General features: G+C 40.1%; 1 protein-coding gene across 1 annotated transcript in view; it reads right to left on the reverse strand.

Annotated features, from left to right (window-relative positions):
* shank3a (SH3 and multiple ankyrin repeat domains 3a) overlaps positions 1-23,632 on the reverse strand; it is an 886,564-nt gene that overhangs the window by 508,303 nt on the left and 354,629 nt on the right. Inside the window, exon 10 of the mRNA XM_048610479.1 lies at positions 13,332-13,409. Coding sequence (XP_048466436.1) covers positions 13,332-13,409 — 78 coding nt within the window. The remainder of the gene's footprint in view (positions 1-13,331; positions 13,410-23,632) is intronic.

Below are 23,632 nucleotides of genomic sequence, written 5' to 3' on the forward strand. Positions count from 1 at the left end.
TGGATCCCAGGTAGGCTAAGCTGTGGGGAAATGGATCCCAGGTAGGCTAAGCTGTGGGGAAATGGAACCACAGAGGTTGATCATATTTACAAGAGACAGGTGATGGGGGAATATCAATTGTGTGTTGTGAGCAAATTCTGTAATAAACTAGCTTCGATCTGTATATCTGCACGGGGCCCTTCATTGTTGTCACAGAAACGATGAATTATATTAAATGTTCATTGTGTTCCTCCTCCTCTCAGCTTCCTCACAATAACAGTGATACATTATGTCTGTGCATGTAATTAAACAATTTAGCTGTTTAAAAAAAAATTGCATTATCCTACTAAAACCTTTTTTTGTCACTTTTCTCAACAAACATTTGACTGTTGTTGAGTGTTTCCCTCTTCTTTATGCAGCTCTGGCTTCTGGACCTTAGTTCCAGATAATTCTGCAGTTACAGCTGAATAAGATAGAAAATTCAAGATTTTTTTTCCTCATTCCTTCGACTTACATATTGGCTGCTAACAGTGGCTGATCTGGGACACTGGGCTGCTGACTGAGCAATGTTGATAATTTGCCAGAATATTTTCACTATGAAAGTAATGAAAGGAAATCCGAAACATTATTGACAAAGAAAACCTATGTTACAGGTGCAGTATCATGTCAGGACACAACCTGTTCAGTAGTAAATGTTTGGAGAAATTTGTTTAAAATTAGTGGTCAGAAACCTTTGAAAAAGATTCTGACGGACAGAATTAATTTCCACTTGGAGAGGCAAGCATTTATCAGTAATAATGAGCATAGCTTTGTCAAGCGATGTTCAGATCTGACAGGTCTGATTGACTATTTTGATGAAGTGATTAGCATGTAGATAATGGTAGTGCAGTTGATATAGTGCACATGAACTTCAGTAAGGCTTTTGAAAGCTGCCAAATGGGAGACTGGTCAAGAAGGTCAGGGCCCATGAAATTCACGACAATCTGGTATTATTGGTTGAGTGGCAGAAGGCAAAATGTTATTGCTGAAGGTTATTTTTGTAACTGGAAGCCTGTGTCCAGTGGTGTGCTGCTGGGTCCCTTGCTATTTGTAGTGTGCATGAATGATCTAGATATGAATGTAAGAGGTATGATTGTTCAGTTCATAGACAACACAAGAATTGGCTGTATCGTTAATAGTGAGGAGGAAAGCCTGAGACTATAAGCGATATAGGTGGGCTGGTCAGATGGGCAGTAGAGTGGCAAATGGAATTTAATCCTGAAAAGCGTGAGATGATGTAATTCAGGAGGACTGACAAGGCAAGGGTATGCACAATGAATAGTAGGACACTTGGAAGTATTGAGGATCAGAAGGACCTTGTTGTGCATGTCCACAGATCCTTAAAGACAAAAGGACAGGCGGATAAGGTGGTTAAAAGGTATATGGAATACTTGTGTTTATTAGTTGAGGTAATGAATATAAGAGCAGGAGGGCCATGACGGAGGTACATAAGTCATTAGTTAAGCAATAGTTAAATGCTGTGTGCAAATTGCAAAGAGATTCTGATTGTCTCATTCTGATAAGAATGTGATTGTAAAAGAGAGAATGCAAAGCAGATTCACCAAGGTACTGCCTGGGCTGGAGTAGTTCAACTATACAGAGAGACTTAATAGGGTGGGGTTCTTTAGAGCAGTGGAGGTTTAGAGAGGAACTAACTGAAGTATATAAAAGTGTGATGTGGTAGAGTGGAAGCAACTTTTCCCCGTTGTAAAGGGCTCAATAATAGCTGCATAGAGTTAAGGTGAGGGACAAGAGGTTTGAAGGTATTTAAGGAAAAACATTTTCACCCAAAAGGTGGTGGGGTCTGGAATTCACTACTCTGAAAGAGTGGTAGAGGCAAGAACCATCAAAACATTTAAGATATATATAGATAAACACTTGAAACACCTTTGCATACAAAGCTATTGGTAGAGATGCTTAAGGTGCTTAACAAATGACTTGGATGCAGACAGTAGAAAGGCTGTCTGTTTGTGTTCTGTAAAACTCTATGGACAATAAATATTGGTCTAGCGAGTGATGTCCACTTTCCATGAAAGAATTTAAAATTAAAAAAGTGCTGTGGTACAGTGTCTAGCAAGCTCTAATCATACAACTTAAAAATAGCATCGGTGAATACAAAAAACAAGCTTAAAGGACAACAGATATTAAACTGATAGATTTAAAATATCTTTACAGTAATAAAATCAATAACCATATTGAGAACAAATAGAAAATGTTATATTTTCAAGCAGATTCCAGGTTAGAAAAAAAAATTCAGAAAAGAAAACTGGACTTCATGAGGCGATGGTTCTTAAATCATAGCATTGTATCAAAACCCTAGGACAGAAACTGATTAACTTAAGACATCATTATATTCAGTCCATCTGACTGTGGGCAATGATTTTACTGCCAAAAACTGCAAAGGGAGTACAAACACTTCTGAAAATGTCCCAAAAGCTTCTGCTAATATTTTCAAATTAAGAACAAATCAAATTGTTGACTGACCAAAATGTAGCAGAGACATTCAGTGGACAGGGGAATTGAGGACAATTTAATTCATTACCTCTGTAGATTAATGGAAAACTGTGAATATGGAGCTTTGTGAGAGAAGTCATAAGAGACAGAATTGGTGCTAGAATTCTGGATGAAATTCTGTCAGATTATTACAGTCCAAGGGAAATTTAATTTTGGAGGAAGCTGTTCTAATTGTGCTGGAAGCAGATAAAAGTTCTCGAGAGAAAAAGGACTAACCCAAGAGGACGACAGAACCTATAAACTTTAAGAGGTATAGATATTCTAAAGAGAGTCATGACAAACCTATGTACAACACGAGGTAAACACCTGAAGCAAAAAAAAAGTCAGCATTGAAGGACAGTGAGGACTTACAGGCTCAGGCAATGTGCAGTAATTTGCAAAACCGTAAGTCACTTCCAGAAGATACAGAAGTAAGACACAGTTTAAGAACAGCAGAAGTACTGGTGCTCACATACAAAAGAAATTCACACAATAGAAAATCCATGACCATCGGAAAAGATGCAGGCAATTGATGAGATACCTCCTTGGAGAAGACACTTAAGGCATTCCTAATAGAAATAGCTCATCCAGACGAGTTAGAAAAGACAGAACGTGTCCATGTCAATAGACATCCTCTTCATTTTCTGCTTGAAACAGGAGCAACTGTAACTGTTCGATCAGATCATTTGCCATGTCCCAAGAAGTAGCCAAATGAGATGAGTCTGTGTGGCATATTTGGAATAACTATTAAGAGCAGAGGAACGCTACAAGGTATAGTGGAACGCAAGGAGTGCAAAAGGGTTAAAAATGTTACACAGTTCACTTTTGATCCAGCATATTGAGGAAGTAAGAATGCAAACTGCAGAGGGAAAGGCGACAATTTTTCAGTCTTCCTTCAACTCAGGATGGTGCACAAGAATTGGAGAATTGTAGGCATTACACTCTTGCTGAAAAAATGGTGCATGGATAAACAAGTAATTATAAACCAATTAAACTTAACTTGAGGAAACTTCTAGAAAGAATAATTTGGGATCAAATTAACTATGCAGGTTAACTATGCAGAGAATGGGTTTCTTAGGTAAAATTGTGTTCAATTAACAGGTAAAAAGGTAACAAAGAGTTGATCAGGGGCATGCCGTTGATGTGGTCTACATGGGCTTCCAGAAGGTGTTTGATACAGTGCCGCGAAATAGACCTGTGAGCATAATTAGAGCTTAAGGAATAAAAGGGAAAGTATCAACAAGGATATAAAATTGCTTTGAGTGACAAAAAGCAGACAATAAGCGTTAGCAGATGAGTTTTGGGCTGGGGGAAGGTTAATAATGGAGTTCCCCAGGGGTCAATCTTGGGATCCTTTTCACTAGATCATGATCCATGTCACAATTCCAAGCTCTGCAGATGATACAAAGCATAAAATATTTTGAATTGTGAGGAGGCTAGTGTAGAACCTCAGACGAACATCTGGTGAAGTAAGCAGAAAACTTGTCAAATGAGGTTCAACGGTGTGATGTGTGAGGTGGTACATTTTGGAAGGAAGAACATGGATGGACGATATAAGAGATGCATCTCCAAAAGGGGTGCCAGAGCAGAGAGACCTTGATTCTATATGCTTAAGTCAATAAAGAAAGCAGGACAGGTTGAGAGGGCAATTAATAAAGCATTCAGAATTCCAGCTAAAGCAGGGCCTAGAGCAGATGAGTGAAGTAGTTACATTGAGCTTGTAGAAGATGCTAGTTTGGCCTCAATTGAAGTACTGCATCCATGCCTTTTCATTGCGTTGATTGAACCTGCCTTCCAGACCCTACACACTCATTGCATAAAAGTTTACTTTTTCTCTTTCCATTTTTGCTTCTTTTACTAATTATTTTAACACTGTATCCTCTCATTCTCAATCCTTTCATGCGAGTTTCCTCCCTGTTTACTCTGCGTTTTAAGAAGGATGTGAAGGAATTGGACAGAGTACAGAAGAGTTTTATCAGAATGGTTCCAGGAATGAAGAAACTCAGTTTTGCAGATAGATTGAAGAAGTTGGGACTGCTTTCTTTGGAGAAGAAATCACTCAGAGGAAACCTGACTGAAGTATTCAAAATCATGAGATGTCTGCTCAGAGTAAACAGGGAGGAAACTCGCATGAAAGGATTGAGAATGAGAGGATACAGTGTTAAAATAATTAGTAAAAGAAGCAAAAATGGAAAGAGAAAAAGTAAACTTTTATGCAATGAGTGTGTAGGGTCTGGAAGGCAGGTTCAATCAACGCAATGAAAAGAGAATTAGCTGGCTATTTGCAAAGGAACAAAGTGATGGGTTAAAGACAGAAGACTAGAGAATGACACTAATGCATTTGGAGAGCTGACAAAGATGAAATGGGCCAAATGGCCTCCCGCTGTGCTGTAACAATTCTGTGATCATCCTTTAGTTCAAGAAATAACGTGCACCAACAGATCAGATCAAAGCACAATTCCTGCTACATCCTGTCACAAATGAAGGTGGACAATTAAAAATGAGTGGCTAAAGTTTAATGAAGTCCCATCCTCAATAATGGGAGAGCCCAATGAGTCCAAATGATGAAGATGAAGAATTTAAAAACCATACTGAGCAAGTATTGTTATAGAGATGATTTCCAAGGTTCATGCTATCAACAGAAGCCAGTCTTCAGCCAAATCGATTCACTTCATATGAAATAAAAAAATGCTCAAGGCAGTAGAGACAGCAAAAGCTATGAACTCTGTCAACATTCCAGCTGTAGTACTGAAGGCCTGTGCTCCAGCAAAGCTGCCTATTACAGTGGCTATATTGGCATCTACACATCAATGTGGAAAATTACACAAGCATGTGCTGTCCTTAAAATGTAGGTCAAGTCCAATTCAGCCTATTACCATCTCATGCTAGCATTAACATGCAGCAATAACCCATGCAGTTACACGTAGTTTGTGTTTTGTCATTAGTACATGGCTCTGGAAACTATTGCAGCTTTGGTCCAAAAGGGGACAAAAAGTCTAAAATCCAGCACTGATATGATCACCTTTGGTATCAGGGCAGTATTTGACTAAGAATAGTGTCAAGAAATCCGAACGAAATCGAAGTCATTGGAAATCAGTGGTAAAATTTTCCAATGGTTGCAGTCCTAACTAGCACAAAAGGAAGACGATTGTGGTTGTTAGGGGCCAATCATCTTAGCTCCAGGTCATTGCTGCAGTTGTTCATCAAGGTAGTCCTCTGGCCAACCATCTTAACAGCATCCTTACTGGGTTTCCCCTTATAATGTCAGAGTGAAGTTGGTTGCTGGTCATTGCACTATGTTTAGCACCATTCATGATTCCTCAGATATTGAAGCAATCCATACTCATGCGGAGCAACACTGGACATCCTTTGGGATTGGGTTAGCATGTAATAATCACACAATGTAAAAGTGCCATTTAATGAATATCTCTGGCATAATAGATTCATACCATCTTCCCCTGATGTTCAAATGTGTACAGTCATTGAATCAACACCATTCAATATCTTAGGATTATCACTGACCAGAAATTTAACTGGATCAGCTGCAGGCCTGTAAATTCAGGCAACAACAGCAGATCAAAGGCTAGGGATGGCTCATTCACTCCCTGACTCCCCAGAGTCAGCCCATTATCTACAAAACACAAGTTAGGAGTATGATCAATGTATCTAGAAGACTGCAGCTCCATCAGTGCTCAAGAAAGTCAACACCATCCAGATAGTGCAGTCCACTTGATTGACAGTCCATCTGATACCTTGACCATTCACTTTCTCCATCACCACCACACTGTGGGCAGTGTTTATCACCTACAAGCTGCACTGCAGCAACTCACCAAGACTCCTTCAACAATGCCTTCCAAACCTGTGACCTTTACAGTCTTCAAGTTCAAGGGCAACAGGTACATAAGATAATCAACACCTGCAAGATCCTCTCCAAACCACGTAGTACCCTGACCTCAAACTATATTATCATTCTTTCATTATGATTAGGACAAAATTCTGTAAGTGTCTCCATTATTGTACCATGAGTGTAGCCATACAACACGAACTGCAGCAGTTCAAGATCCTAGCTCTCTCTCACCTTCTCAAAGGCAATTTGGGATGAGCCAGAAATGTTGATGCTCAACATCCGTCAAAGTTTTAAAAAGTCACCTTCTCAGTTCCCAAAGCCTCTCCAGCATCTACAAATCACAAGGCTACAGTTTCATGGAATATTCTCTACTTGACTGAAACAGTGCTGATCCAACAACATTCAAGATGTTCAACACCAAAAGGAAAATTTTCCCATTATATTGGAACATGATTCACCGTCTTCAACTTTGCTGATGACACAACTGTTGTAGGCTGGATATCAAACAATGATGAGTCAGAATACAGGAAGGAGATAGAGTGCTTGGTGTCATGGTGCAATGATAACAATCTCTCTCTCAATGTCGGCAAAACAGAAGAACTGATCGTTAACTTCAGGAAGAAAGGAGGAGGACACGCCCCTATCTACATCAGCTGAGCCGAAGTGGAGAGGGTTGAGAGCGTCAAGTTCCAAGGAGCGATGATAACCAACAATCTGTCATGGACCTCCCACGTAGATGTGACAGTCATGAAGGCACAACAATGCCTCTTCTTCCGAAGGAGGCTTAGGAAATTCAGCATGTCCATAAGGACTCTCACCAACTTTTACAGTTGCACCATTCTATCTGGGTGCTTAATGGCTTGGTACAGCAACTGCTCTGCCCAGGATCTTAATAAAACTTCAGAAAGTTGTGTGCACAGCCCAGGCCATCACGAAAGCCAACCTCCCATCCATGGATTCCATCTACATTTCTCGTTGCTAGGGAAAGGCTGCCAACATCATCAAAGACCCCTACCACCCCAGTAATACTCACTTTCAACCCCTTCCGTCAGGCTAACGATACTAAAGCTTGAACACATGCACTAACAGGTTCAAGAACAGCTTCATCCCTGCTGTTAACAGACTGCTGAACAAATCTCTCTAATTTCAAATCTGATGTTGGTCTTGCTTGTGCACCTCCTGTGCAGCCGTAACCTTGTATGCCTCACTCTGCCCAGGCACCCTACGATCTGTACGTCCTTGTCTGCTATTATTTGCCTGTGCTGCTCGCAAAACAAAACTTTTCACTGTACTTAGGGACATGTGACAACAATAAATCAAATCAAATCAAATTGATTCCTCAGCCTCTGGTGCAATGTGGATGTAGTGTATATAATATACAAGATGGACTGCAGCAATCTGTTGAGGCTTTCTTTCTCAAAATCTCCTAAAGCCACAATCTCTACCATCTCGTGGACAAAAGAAGCAGGTGAAATGGAAACATCTGCATGTTTCCTTCCAAATCACCAGCCTGACTTGGAAATATATTGGTGTTCCTTCATCATCAGTAGGTCAAGATCCCTGATCCTATCAGTACCACAGGAGTAACTTCATTTCATAGATTGCTGCTGTTTAAGAATTAGGATCATAAATCTTTAAAGCACAGAATGAGGCCCAATGCGTCCATGCCAGTTGATAAACATCCAATCTAATCCCACTTTCCAGTTCTTGTTCTATAACCTTGTAGGTTATGCCATTCCAAGTCCACACCTGAGTACTTTTTGAATGTTATCAGGGCTTCTTCCTGAACCACACATTCAGGCAGTAAGTGCTAGATTCCCAACATCCTCTGAGTGCTAGATTTTGTCCTTAAATTCCCCCTAAATTACTGGCCTTTTACCCTAAGTCTATGCTCCATGATTATGAACCTCTCAACCATAAACGATAAGAGAGACTTAAATCACAGATTGAAGAGGTTTGGTTGACCTTCAGTTTACAGATGGTAGAATGTTGGAAACCAACAAAGAGTGAATGCAAGATGCAACAACTCAGAGGTGCCCACGCCCCTCTGGAATCTTCCTCCCCTCCCCTTCCCTCCATCCTCTCTCCTAACCCCACCTCCTTTCGTTTGTTTACTATCCCTTCTGCTCTCTGATGCTGAATGTTCTGTACTCAGCAAAGGTCTTATCCTTCTGTGCGCCCACCTTAATGAATTTTGGGCACGGTATGACATTGAACTCTTCTTCCATCACCTTCACTTCTATGTCCTTTTTTGTACAAGAGTCCTCTTCCTATTGCACAGACCCCTTCACCCATCTCCAGTACTCTTGCTCCACCTGGACACCTCCTTCTGGCCTTTTGCCTGCACTCGACTTGTTCATTGAGAACTATCAACATGACATGGGTCTCCATAATTTCAACATCCATTCAAAAACTTATCTCCCTCTGAACTGACTGCGCTCTGTGCTCTTGGATCCAACCCCGACTTTGTAATCAAACCTGCCAATAAGTGGTCATGCTCTTGTTGCCTGGTGGACTGACCTCTACATTGTGGAGGCTGAGTGCCATCTCTTGGGCATCTCCTCCTATCACCTCCTGGACAAAGATGCTGCCACTGAACATCAGCCTAATGAGTCCACAATGGTCACCAATCTCAATTCATCTGGTTATCTCCCCTCAACTGCCTCCAAGCTCATTGTCCTCCAAGCTCACACAGCTTGCTTCTACATCCTTCAGCACCGCACGGGCAGAACCATTGTTTCTACCTGGTCCTTCCCCACAGGACTCATCTCTTCCTACCACAACCGAAATGTTATATCCTCCTTGTCCAGTCCCTTTCCATTTACATCCATGATTCTCCTGATGAGTTACATCAGTTTTAGAATTTCGGGTTCACAGGTTCCAGCTACCTCCTCTTTACCATGGACATGCAATTCCTTTACACAACCATTCCCCATCAAGATAGTCTGAGGGGTCTCCACTTCTTCCTGGAAAACTGGGCCTAAACTGTTCCCATCCACCACCAGCATTCTCTGCCTGGCAGGATCTCATCCTGAACAATTTCTCCTTTAACTCCTCCCACTTTCTTCAGGTCGAAGGTATGGCCATGGATACCTGCATGGTCTCCAGTTCTGCCTGTCTCTTTGTGGGGTACATGGAACATTCCTTGCTCCAGTCCTACTCGGGCCCCCACATCAATGACATCATTGATGCTGCTTCCTTCTCTCATCTGGAGTTGGAAAAGTTTATCTATTTTGCTTTCAATTTCCAACCTGCTGTTACCTTCACCTGGTCCATCTCTGACTTCTCCCTTCCCTTCCTTGACATTTCTGGTGACAGGCTGGCCATCGATATCCAAAACAGACCCACCAAATCCCACAGTTACCTCGATATACATCCTCACACCCTGCTTCCTGCAAAGACTCAATTCTATCCTCCCAGTTCTTTATCCGCGTCACATCTGTTCCAATGATGCCAACTTTGTCAAGGGCACCTCCAAAATGACCATTTTTTTCCTGAACCGAGGATTCATTGCTGGTGTGGTTGACAAGAATCCTGAGACATGTTCATGACCCATCTCATGCACTTGTGTCCTTCCCCCTTCTCTTCCCACCGACAACAACGATAGAAACCCCCTGGTCCTCACTTACCACCAACAGCCTCCACATCCAAAGGATCATTAGCCACCATTTCTGCCACCTCCGACAGGATGCCGCCACCAGTCATATATGCCCCTTGAATCTCTTGTCAGCTTTCTCCAAAGATCATTCCCTCCAATTGTCCTTCACTCCCAATGCCTCCCCAGAGCCCCACAGCACCTTTGCATACAATTGCAGAAGGTAATAACACCTGCCTGTTTACTTTTTCCCTCTAGTTCCTTCTAGTTGCCTGTCACTTCAACACACCTTTGTTTTCCTTGGCCCCTTGCAATGCTGGAGGGAAGCTCAGCACAAGCTGCAAGAACAGAACCTCATTCTCCTCATGGGAACTCTGCAGCCTTCTGGTTTCAGTCTTGAATTCAACAATTTTACAGCTGGAGTACTTTCTCCTTATCCCATACTCCACACACCAGGACTTGTCATCACATGGGTTGCTACCACAACCAACCCATTTTCACTCACTAATGGTCCCCATTAACAGCTATTCATTCTCCCACATTGACCTTTACCCATTCCTTTGTCTATTCAACTGTTTCTCTCTCTCTGGACTCCATCTCCACCTATCTTTAACCGTCTCATATTTACCAACCTTTGCCTGGCCACACAATCAGTTCTGATGGGTCACTGGACCCAAACCATTAACTTGCTTTCGCTCTGCAGATGCTGCCAGACCTGCTGAATTTCTCCAACAATTTCTGCTTTTGGCTCAGATTTCCAGCATTTGCAATTCTTGTTTTATTTTTAGTTTCTCTGATTTTTCCACGGGAAGTTGTGGTACATTTGATGCATCCGTACTTTTCCAAATGAACATTCATCCTCTCCCTCAAAGCTGATACTGACAACTGTCCCAGCATTGAAGTTGAGCTGACTAGCCTTACTCCATCTCTTTCTTCCTTTTTAAATACAGGATCACTACCAACACCCTCAGTACAGTTCAGTATCGATAATAAATAGTGGCATTGCCAGGAATGCATACCTCCTAAGAATGAGCAAAAACATTTTTCAAAATATTGTGTAATTATTAGTCTCTGGTATCAAGCTCCTCACCTTATCACATGAACAACACTGGAATACATAAAGCATTAATCTTTTACAATTTAGAAGTCACATGATACCAGGTTATAGTCCAACAGGTTTATTTGAAATCACAAGCTTTCAGAGTGCTGCTCCTTTGTCAGGGTCACCCGATAAAGGAGAAACGCTCGGAAACCTTGTGATTTCAAATAAACCTGTTGGACTATAACCTGGTATCATGTGACGTCTGACTTTGCCCACCCTGGTCCAACACTGGCACCTCCACATCATTTCTATAATTTACAGACAGTACCAAGCAGCAGAATACTGTATGCCATACTGCAAAGAGAAAACAGAAAAACTTAGAGTCATACAACATGGAAACAGACGATTCGTTCCAACTAGCCCATACCGACCATGTTCCCAAACTAACCTAGTCCCACCTGCCTGAATTTGGCCTGTACCCCTCCTAACATTTCCTATTCACGTACCTATCCAAATGTCTTTCAAATGTTGTAACTGTACCTGCATCCATCACTTTCTCTGGCAGTTCATTCCACACATGAGCCGCTCTGTGTGAAAATGTTATTCTCAATGTCCTTTGAAAAACTTTCTCCTCTCACCTTTAAAATATGCCCTCTAGTTTTGAACTCCCCTACGTTAGGGAAAAGACCTATGCTATGCACCTTATCTATGCCCCTCATGGTTTTATAAACCTCTATAAGGTCACCCGTCAACGTTCTACACTCCAGTCGAAGAAAGTCCCAAGTTATCCAATCTATTTTTATAACTCAAACCCTTCAATCCCAGCAACATTCTGGTAATTTTTTTCTGAACCTGGAACCTGCTGTCTGAAAGGGTAGTAGATGCAAAATCCTCAAATCATTTCATAGATGTTTAAATATGCACCTGAAGTACTTAACCTCCTGGGATGCTGACCAGGTGCTGGTGAGTGGGATTAGCTAGTAGTTCATTTTTACTCAGTACAGATAGAAGGATAGACAGCCTACAATTGTACTGTAATTCTTTTCCTACTTATTCTAAATATTCTAATAATAACTCCTCCGAAATGCCTTGTGAAGTGTTATTATTTGCGTGAATAAATGTTGCTGTTGTTTCATCGTGGATAATTAATTAGACGCTGTGGAGCGACTTACCATTTCGAGTGAGAACAATTTTGCCCAAATCTGTCTTCCTTGCATTCTTAACTGGGCCTGGTAATCATTTATTTTTACTGAGGCAGAAGAAGTAAACATTGTTTACAATCCCTAGGCTTTTAAAATCCACCGCTTTAAAATCCAGGACCTGTGACATTCAGCTGCTGAGGCAGGGCTAATTTTCCGTTATCACCTATTATACACTTATAGCACACACCATGCTCTTGATTATCAGATATCAGAAAGAGATGTACAGCCAGTAACGTATTTCTGAGCTGTAGTCAGTGTTGTAATGTAACAGCAGCCAACATGTGGACATCAAACTTTCTGTGCGATAACAACCTCCCTTCCAAAGGTCAATTATTGGATAAATGTTGGCCTGGACAAAGGAATGGTTTCCTTCAACTTCCTCAAAATTATGCCAATGGTTCTTTTAGGTCCACCTGCGAGGATGGATGAAGCTTCGTTTATCATTTATCCAAAAGATAGCACTTACTACACTGCAGTATTCTGTTGACACTGCCCTAGGATGTCAACCTTGACTTTTGTGCTCAAGTTCTGGAGTGGGACTTGAACCCTCAATCTTCCGATTCAAAAGCAAGAGTACTACCAATGAAGTGAACCATATTGACATCCATGGAAAATATTAAGTTGTGGCAGTTAATATTCTTCTACCTCGTATCACACGGGAATATCAAACTGTGATATTCTGTGATAGAATATCAGGTTCCACTCAGACAATCATACTCAGGTCACACTATTCTTCTTCTGCATTGTACTATACAGAAAATATTGAGCTATAGTATTAACTACAACACTCTACCGGAAAGAAAGGTACGCTGAAATAATCACTTTCCTAAATTGTAGAATACTGAGCAGTAGCGAATGTGTCTGAGCTACCGTTCTGCAAAGAAAATATCATGCTGTGAGAACATTATATTCCTGCAACATTTAACACAGATCTAAGAATCAAATCACAAAAAAGAAACTTCTGTGTTTACCAATACAGATGATATGGAGCTGTAAGAATTATTACAACTCTGTATATAATTACACAGTAATGAATAAAGTTGGAACAAAAGAGTATTTTAAAAAAAGAACCCTAAAGTGACAGCGCTTACCACAGTAGGATGTAGTTAGTGTACACAGCTGACACATTCTTACCTGGAATGCAGACTGGCTGTTGTAATTCTTAATCTCTTTGTTTGCTCCTCGAAATAGAAGGACCCTTGCACAGCTCTCCTTCAAAAGGAAAGAAAAAAGTGTTAAGTTTCACATACTGTACTCCAAGAAAATATTTCATAAGACCACGCTGAATAGGGATTTCAGGGCCCTGAAGCAACCTTCCGATGATGACATGCAGCTGCACATCACTGGGTATAAATTCCACCGTGTGCCGGAGTTACAGCACACTAGAATCACACTCTGACAGATTTACCTAGTGAGGTACTGTCTGGAACAGAGACAGCACATGGACATGAACACACTAAGAAGGTGGAATAGTCTTTACCCATTATAATCGTAAGTCAAAACCTGTTAGGTTATGATTATAAGACATCAAAATGTTAGTGTAAATGTATAATAAATAGTGTTACTTTGAAATCTAACAGCCTGAAGACAAACTTTGACTTTGATTTCTCCTCGACCAGTCTACAAAGGGTCCAAACTCAGTGTGGCATCAAACAACACGATAACAGACTGTACAAGGAATATAACAGAAAGGAAATTGTACTGTTAACATGTGCTGCATCATATTTAAATACACCACCCACCTGTATATTATGTAAGTGATATACAGTTCCATGTCTAATTATTGTGAGATACAGGACCATATGAATATTATAAAGACTATGTGACAACATTGTGAGTATTATAAGGAACAAACAAGACCTAAAGAAATGTCTTGATGTGTGTAAAGCTCACGGAGTCTGACTCATTTTTCCTTTTACCAATTAATTTTTTCATGACCTTTCATGTTATTTTAGATTTTTTGCATGCTGGTGAGGATATCCACTGGGCTAAATGTTAATTAAAGTGCTAATTACTCAAATTACATTTTAGAGGTACTACGAGATTTACAATCGTAAAGATCCGCTTCAATGCCAAAGCTGTCCAATTACGTGTTTTTGGTGGATCTATTAAGCTAAATGCCAGGCAGCCAGAAGTAGTCCTATATTTAAAATGGAAGATAGAATAAACTCTGCAAAGATTAGACCAGTTAGCTCACTGGCGAGAAAACGTATTGGAACCTTTACTCAAAGATACAACAGAAAGGTGTCTCATCAGTGGAAATATAATGCACAGTTATCAAAAGGGGGACAAAAGTTCCCCTTCAGTTCTGAGGAAGGGTCACCGGATCCAAAATGTTAACTTGGTTTTCTCCTTCACAGATGCTGCCAGACCTGCTGAGCTTTTCCAGCAACTTTGTTTTTGTTCCTGATTTACAGCATCTGCAGTTCTTTTGGTTTTTATCAAAAGGGGAAGTTTGTTTGATCAACCTTTGTAAGTCATTTGAAAAGATAATAATAAAGCAGGTATGTGAAATTCAATGGATATAACATACATGGACTTGCAGAAAGTCTTTGTAAAGTATCTCATACTATACACACTGTCTTAGGTTAAAGCTTTGCAGAGTCAGGGAGTAAGGCCACAGATCAGACTTGGAGAAGATGGAAGTGGTGTGTTAGTGGGAACAAAGTTGGGGATTCTTGTTTATTATTTATTATAAATCATTTGGACGTCCAAATGTTAAAATTTGGAACTGAAGTAAAATTTGGAATTTTGATACTTCAGCGGATGAGTGCAAAAGTACTAAAGACACTAACAAATTAACAGATTAGATATGCAAATGGAATATTACTTTCAATATAATTATGTAAGAAGAGACATAGTTTGGCAGGAGAAAGGAGGAGACTACAACTAGACTTTTACATTGTGCTGGGGTCTCTAGTTTTCCTGATATAAATTTTGGTGTGTGTACAACCCTCTGAGGTGGGCTGCCTAGCAGCCAGCTAAAGCTCAATGGTGTGTTAATTGGCTCAGGGTGAAACTTTGCCCTCAGCTGTGGAGGAGGATCCCACTGGAAGAACTACCAGTCAATTAGATAGCCAGCAGCTTTCTGGTCCCAGCAATGCTACTGGGAGGGATAGCCACTGTTTGAACTACACCTAGTTATCAATGATATCTTTGCTGGATCCAGATAGAGATGTAAGTGGAGGACATTCTTAGTGAATCATGCTCCTGAGCCTGACGAGGAGGTGGGAGATTTCGGGTGCACGGTGAGCCAGCTAGTGATGGTGGGGGAGGTGGAGAAGTAATTCCAGAGGTAAAGCGAGTTGAAACTGGGTTTGAAAACAATAATGAGAATGTCAACATCAAGGTGGTGCTTGACAGGGAGCCAATGTGGGTCAACAAGCACAAGGATGATGAGAACTATAGACAGAAGAATAGGCCATTCATCCCATCAAGGCTGCCTTTCAATATGATCATGGCTGATTGTACACTTCAATTCCTTTTACTTACCCCTTCCTCATAACCCTTAAAGCCACTGGCAATCAGAAGTCTATCAATCTCTACTTCAAACACCCCTTAAAATTGAGTGTCCAAAGCCCTCTGTCATCAAAAATTCCTCAGGTTCACAACCCTCTGAGCAAAATAAATTCCCCTCGGATCTAAGTGGCATCCTCTGCACTTTTAAATTGTGTCCCTTGACTTCCCAACCAGAGGAAGCATCTTATCTGTATTCATCTTGACTATCTCTTTAAGTATCTTGTTGGTTTCAATGAGATCACCTCTCATTCTTCGAAACTCTACAGAATATAGGCCCAGTTTTCCCAATCTCTTTTCAAACAGAATGGGACTTGACCTGAGTTAATACACAGATTGCAGAGTTTTGGATAATCTCCATATTAATAGAAGATAGAATGTGAGAGACCGCCAGGAATGCATTGGAATAGTCCAGTCCAGAGGTAACAAAGGCAATGGTATGTGTTTCCACAGCAGATGAGCTGAGATGGGATAAAGTTAGGTGATCTTGTAGCATGGAAATGGGAACTCTTAGTGTTGGCACAAAGATGAGGTCAGAAGCATCACTTATGTCAAGGTTGCTCAAACAAACTGTGGATTGCAAGGTTATTGACTGGTGAACATCTGATATTTTGCCACATAATCCAAACAACTCAATCAAAAGATGAAAACAGTTGGTTAGAAAGTATTGTAGTCATTGATAACTGCTGCACCCAGCTTTACATCAATAATGTACAAGTCTTTAAGCAGTTTTATATATTAAGTTTTATATAGTAAGACTGTCATCCAGTCAGTGAATCAGACAATAATACCAAATCTTATCTTAGATCACGACCATAAACATTTAACTAACAAGAATATTAACAGCGATTGACATCAAATAAGAATTTACAGAAAGCCTATTGGAGAGGACGCATGAATTTGAAAAGGCCAAAAGTTTACAGTTACAGTTGATTCCTCTGAGTGGATTTTGTCTTCCCCCAAAGTGAAACACTGGCAAACACATGCACCATAACAAACAAAACTGGAAGTTAATTTTAAACTATCCAAGATAGAGACCTCTTAGTGATAAATGATCACTTTTAACAGTGAGATCTACAAGAGGAAGAGATACCATTATAAGTTCTTGATATCTATGACTGGTAGGAAACATAACACTAAAAGACTGCAAACTCATAATTAAAATTGGTAAATTCAATTCACTAAGATGTACTACTAAAAAGAAGTAATGAATACGATAGTAGATTTATTCACTTATTAATCATTAGCAACCACTTGCTAACGGGTATGATAGTCCACCTTGGAAATTCTATGTCACTGGTCATTAGTTCGGTGGGTCCCTGTGTGGCTGTTGACCCTGATCCTAGAGCCACATCTCCAACTATATATTGGCAGGTGTTTCCTGGAGGTGAAAATGATCCTTGGCCTTGAGATCACTGACATTCCTTTCTCTGGTTAGTTTTCTGTAACTTCCTTGTGTCGATAGTATTCTCAAAGAGTCATGTCCCTTTATAGAGGAAGTTTCTCCAAGTTGGTTCCTTCGAAGCAAGGATATCCCAGGCAATGGCATTTATGTTTGCATTCTTGAAGGAAGCTTTCATGGAGTCTTTGAAGTGCTTCCTTGCTCATCCTCTCATTCACATGCCTTCCTTGAGCTGGGCAAAGAATATTTGCTTTGCAGTCAGAGCTCAGGCATCCAAAGTATGTAACTGAGTTGGTTTTGGATGACCATGGCCTCAATACCAGTGCTATTGGCTCCCCCAAGGATGCTGATGTTAAGACACCTGTACTCCCAAGTGATACAGCGAAACTGTCTCAAACAGCATTAATGATATTTCGCCAGGCCCTTGACATGGCATCTATCCATTTTCCAAGTATTAGTGCTTATTTCAACAGAATTTTTTTTTTTAATTATCTGAATGGTTAGAGATTGTACAGCTCTTAAGTGCAAATGAATCTGGGTGTTGCAGTTCATTAAATACAAAAGGCTTATATAATGTACCCAAGTTATGACAAAAGCTAACAGAATGTTATCAGCTATTGAGTGGGGAATTGAACACAAAAATAAGGACATTATGATTCAGTTATACATGACACTGGTAGAGACCACACTGGCATACTGTGTACAGTATTGGTCACTTAGTTTAAGGATATAAATATATTGGAAGCAGTTCTGAAAAGGTTTACCAGACTAACGTGAAATGACAGCTTGTCTTTTGAGGAAAGACTTGTATATACTAGAGTTTAGAAGAGTAAGAGGTGACTTGATTGAAGCATTGGGATCTTGAAGGGTCTTGTCAGGCAGGCAAGCATGTTGTCTCTTATAAGGGAATCTAGTACTAGGCGTCATTAATTAAAAATAAACAATCACCCATTTAAAACAAAAATTCAGCACTTTTTTTTCATCTCAGAGAGTTGAGAATTTTTAGAACAGTCTTCCTGAAAAGTTAGTGGAAGCAAATCAATGAATATTTGTAAGGCAGAGGTGGATACAAGTTATTGTTAGGCAAGGTAATTAAAGGCTATCAGGGCTAGGTGGAAACATGAATTTGAAGTTGGGACCGGACTGCTATAATCTTATTAAATGGCAGAGCTGACTCAAAGGTCCAAATAGCCTACTCTTGCTTCTTGCTTGAATGTGTCACGAGTCCAGTTCATTATTTGTATTCTCTTTCTTAGTCAGAATTCAGAAATTACCAAAACAGATTTAAAAGGCATAATGTGACATCTAGAAATCTGGCTTCCAGCTATACATGGAGCAGAAATTCACTTTCTGCCTTAACCAGGCACAAAGCAAATAATGTGGCCAAACGTCTACCTTCCGGTGTTGGGGCAAGGCATGCCCACATAGGACTGCCCTCTTGTTGTACAGGGCAGTGCAGTATTGCATGGTAGGTAAATGGGTAAAATGGGGTGGGAACAAGGGAAAACCAGGCAGCAAACATTTGAATCATCGTGGCCAAGAAATTCCTCAGAAAAACTTTTATTCAGTCAGTGTTACTTTGTTGCATCACTGCAGAAGCCTTGTTTGCATGCATAACTGCTTTAATTATTCACTTTCCTTCTTTTTGGGATATTCCTCTTAATTGCTGGTTACAACTGGACAAATTCTATAAAACATAAACTCGCAATTTGCATTTCAATTGCATTGCAGTTGACCAGCATTATGCCTATTTCAGGATAGGCTGCCTTTACCTGCATGACTGAAAAGGGTATTTTTGGGTAGCAAAGGTGAGCCTAAACCAGAGATATTGATTCCCATTTTTCTCAGCTTAAAGTAGGCAGCAATATTTTAGATTTCTCCCCAGAGCCCTGCACCCTCCTTGATTTTATATAATTATCCAGTTTCCCTTCAAAAATTGTGGGGGTCTCACTAATCCTCTTGGTACAGCTTTCTGTGCTCTGAAAACTCATAGTGTAAACATGTTTTTCCTAATCTCTCTCCTTGGTGGCAATTTTCAATTAACGATCTACGTTGCTGATTACACGATCAGATGGAATACTCTTCAAACTCATTTGATATTTTAAACAACTCTATTAGATCTCGTCTCAGCTCTCTGTGCTGGTAAAAATAGTTCTAGTATCTCAAGTTTTGCCACTTAACTGAAGTTTCCTATTCCTGGTATCATCCTGGTGAATCAACATTACACACCCACCATGAATTTAAGGTAGTTTCTCCAATAGGAATATTTTCCACTCAACAACCGGAAACAAACCCTAGTGACCAGCATAAACTACACCAGTGCTGGACTGAGGAATTGGGAAGTAGGTACGAGATCAAGTAGGGATGAGACCACTACTGACCAGACCAAGAGTTATTGCCTACGCTTAGTGATGCTTTGACAGTGAGCTTTCTTCTTGAAACTTTACAAGTGCTCCCTAGAGATGGGAAATAAATGCTTCTATAATCAATGATGTTTACAACTTGTGAATGATTGAAAAAGAAATGCGACCTCAAGAGCTGTAAAGCAAATTGCCACATATGAAAAATATGATCCTGAGGCACAGAGGCATTTGTCCCAGCTACCTGAGACTACAGCCAAACACAAAAACCTGTTATGCCCATCAAGACGGCTGTCTACCCAATAGCTTGAAAACAAAGCTCAAACGTCAATCAAAGTGGGTGTTCAAGCAGCCTCACAAACAGAAAGCAGCTGCTTCCATTAGGATGCAATCATTAATGAACCTGAAGATGGTCACCAGCCAAGCCTAACCTAATGCATTAGTTAAGAACAAATTCACAAATTTAATAACTAGGCAGCAGAAGGTTATTTAACCCTTCAATCCTGCCCCACCATTCAACAGAATCGTGGCTGATCGCTTTGTGTTCCAAATTCCCAATTCTCATCTATACCCGAGTAACTTTTGATTCCCTTGCCTAACAAGAATCTATCTACCTCCACCTTAAAAATATCCAATGTCAGACACCTCCAGCACCTTTGGCAGCAGAGTTCAAAGTTGCACAACCCTCTCAGAAAAAGAAGTTCTCCTCTTTGCTATCCTGAAAAAGTGACCCTTAATTTTAAAGTAGTGCCCCCTGGTTCTGGACTCACCCACAAGAGAAAACATCTTTTCCACGTCAACCTTGTCAAGACCTTTAAGAATCTTATAAACTTCAATCAAGTCACCCCATGCCCTTCTAAATCCCAGTGGAAATAAACTCAGCATGTCCAATCTTTCCTCATAAGACAACCAGCTCATTCCAAGTATCAATCTCGTTAACTTCCTCGAAATTGTCTTCAATGCACTGACATCCTTAAATTACACACAGTATTCGACATTAGAGGTCGTTAGATTCAGACACTGCAAAATTTGAAATGATTAGGTTGTTGCATATCTATAATGATTGAACTAACTATGTGGTTCCTTATTAACCAACTATTCCGAATAACAGGCCAAATACTGGCAGCTCCTTTCTTAAAATGGCCACTTTAACTTCTGTTTCAACATAATTAGCTGCACTGTTAATCAACGCTCAGAGTGAATATTATGGTTTTGTAAGTGAAAATGTTGCCCATTTTCATTAGAAAACTTTTGAGCTGGACATAGATAACAATACGGAGGGATTTTTTTTGGTCATCTCCCTTCATGTTTCAATATAAATTCTGTCAGACAATTTGATTTTCACTGCAACCAGCCACACAGGCCTTAGAAAGAAACAAACACATGCACACTCCAGATCCTTTTTCAGTAGCTTGTCATAGGGGCTAGTGCTTTAAAGTCACCGTCCAGTTAAGTCTGGCAGAAAGTCTCCTCTTGCAGTTAGATGTTAACAGGATACGACAACCCAACATACGAGGGAGAGATGCAGAACCTGCTCACTAGTGTGCCATATGGAGTTTCTATTGTTTATCATATCTTCAGTTTCAAGATTTCTGATGAAATTTAACATTGGGTGTTTGATGACAGGTGAACATTTGATGAGCTTACACTCTTAATGATACAATGTGGGTTAATGTCACCTCACATAGAAACTATATATACATGTGGGTGTGTATATATATAAAAGATAGATAGATAGATAAAGACATTATAGATAAATACATTATAGATAAAATCCTCAATTAATAGCTCTCTCACAGACACCAAAATATACAAACACATAAAAGGTAAGAATTCAGGACAGTCATACCTGTTGCCCTAAGTCTCCAAAACACATCAGGCTCCTTCCCCAGATAAAATACTGTCATACTACATTGCTAACACAGACTGTCTGTACTCACACAAGCATTGCTGAAAAAGAAAACCATGGAAACGTTACATAATCTTTTTTTTCATGAAACCAACCCACACTTGGCATAAATTTCAGTGCACAAGGGTTGTCACAAGACACACTGTCTGTGGGAAGCACTGCATTTCAAATGCATTGGTGTTCACCCACGTGACTTTCAGCTCCTTCAGTCTTTGCTATCTTATCCTTTTTTTTATTCTTCTAAGTATATTGTAAACATACAACATAACAAGAGCTTTTAAAAGCTTTGCAGCATTCATTCTGTTTGTCTGTGTGTTCAAAGCGACGGAATGCCAGGAATTGAATCTGAGCTAAGACAGAGATGTGGGGCTCTGGATAAAATAGTGCTTAGCAGAATGTGAAGAATCAGCAAACACATGGACAAAGCCTAAAGTGGTCCTGCCCCTTACAACCAATCAGGTCCCTTCATTCAAAACATTCTATCTAATGGCAAATTTTATTTTCCAAACTGCCTCTTTAACTCACTAATCAATGTTGAATCTAAAACAGGCAAAATCCAGTGAATTCAGATACATCCCTCTATCCGTCTTTTAAATTTAATTCATCTTTAAATCAAATGTTCATTTGCTATGTAAGTGTTCCAATGAATCTATGTCCTAGAGCAGAAGTGGCAATGTCTGAAGCACTGAACCATGCAGACCCCTAATAAAGGGAGGAAGCTCAGTGGTTTTCTCAAATAGATCTAAACACAAGTGACAAAAATCAAACAATTTTGCAAAAACTCCTTTCCCACCAGAAAGAAATGAGACCTTCATTACTATCTGCAGGTAAGATCTGAGAACAAGTTTCATCAGAATTGGAAAAATAGCCTGCTATACTGCCCAGCCAACAATGAGATGACACCATTGTCCCATTAAACCGGAAAAAGTATCTCAAACTCATAATAGCAAAACCCTCATTGCCATAAAACAGATTCTGACCATTGGAATACCCATGAACCAAAATATTTTACTTTCTAATAATCCAAAGGTCCACATCACATGGCCTAGTGTACAATCTCAAATAAATGTCAATGTTTTCAAAAGTAAGTACAGTCTCTTGGTAAAATCACACCAGTTGGAGAGCTCAGATGGTTAGGTTATTCCAAATCCATTTGAAGGGAAGTTGACCTCAGATCTGACTGCAATAATGTTTTCAGCTAATATTTATAAACAACCGTAAGCAGATGTGGATCGGATGGGATGTACAATACTGTATCATTGCACTAAAAACAAATTAGGCAGGAACCAGGAAGCAGTGCATCAATGAGCCTGTGGTTTAACAATATTTGAGTATAAATCTCCATAGCCAGACCTCACCAGCAAATTGAACAGCACCAATTTACACCTCACTAAGTGGGCAGGGACAGAACTAGCAAGTGATGATATTCCAAAACCTGATGATTAATGAATATTCATGATGCATGTGATTAGTAATCATTTTCTGAGAGCGTAGGTGTTAGTGTGACAATTGTTCATTCTCAGAGGTTGGGGATGATTATTGATCATTTACTGTGTATAGTGTTAGTGATCATTCAGCTGTGGTGACAAGTATGATCATTGATAGAACATAGAACATAGAACATTACAGCGCAGTACAGGCCCTTCGGCCCTCGATGTTGTGCCGACCTGTGAAACCAATCTGAAGCCCATCTAACCTAAACTATTCCATTATCATCCATATGTTTATCCAATGACCATTTAAATGCTGTTAAAGTGGGCGAGTCTACTACTTTTGCAGGCAGGGCATTCCACGCCCTTATTACTCTCTGAGTAAAGAACCTACCTCTGACATCTGTCCTATATCTATCACCCCTCAGTTTAAAGCTATAAATTCTGTATATGTGATAACAGATCACTGAACATGGGTGCAATTGCCCATTGCTCCCTGTCAGTGTAATTTCTGATCAATCTCTGTAGAGGCAAGTATTAATGCTTGTCTGTGGGTCTGGCACGTGATTACTGATCAGTATCTGTGAGAGTGAGTGATTGTTAATCAATCTATACAGGTCATGGAGTTATACAGACACTGGAGTTCATATGGTCTATCAAGTCCATGCCAACACTCTGTAGAACATAGTCAGTTCCACCTCTCTCCCCACAGACCTTCAGGTTTATTTCCCTCCCATACTCCTCCAATTAGCTTTTGAATTCATTCAAACACCTCCACTTCCATTACCCTCATGAATAGCAAATTACAGATCAATATT

This window comes from Rhincodon typus, chromosome 22, assembly GCF_021869965.1.
Source record: "Rhincodon typus isolate 14 chromosome 22, sRhiTyp1.1, whole genome shotgun sequence".
NCBI lineage: Eukaryota > Metazoa > Chordata > Chondrichthyes > Orectolobiformes > Rhincodontidae > Rhincodon > Rhincodon typus.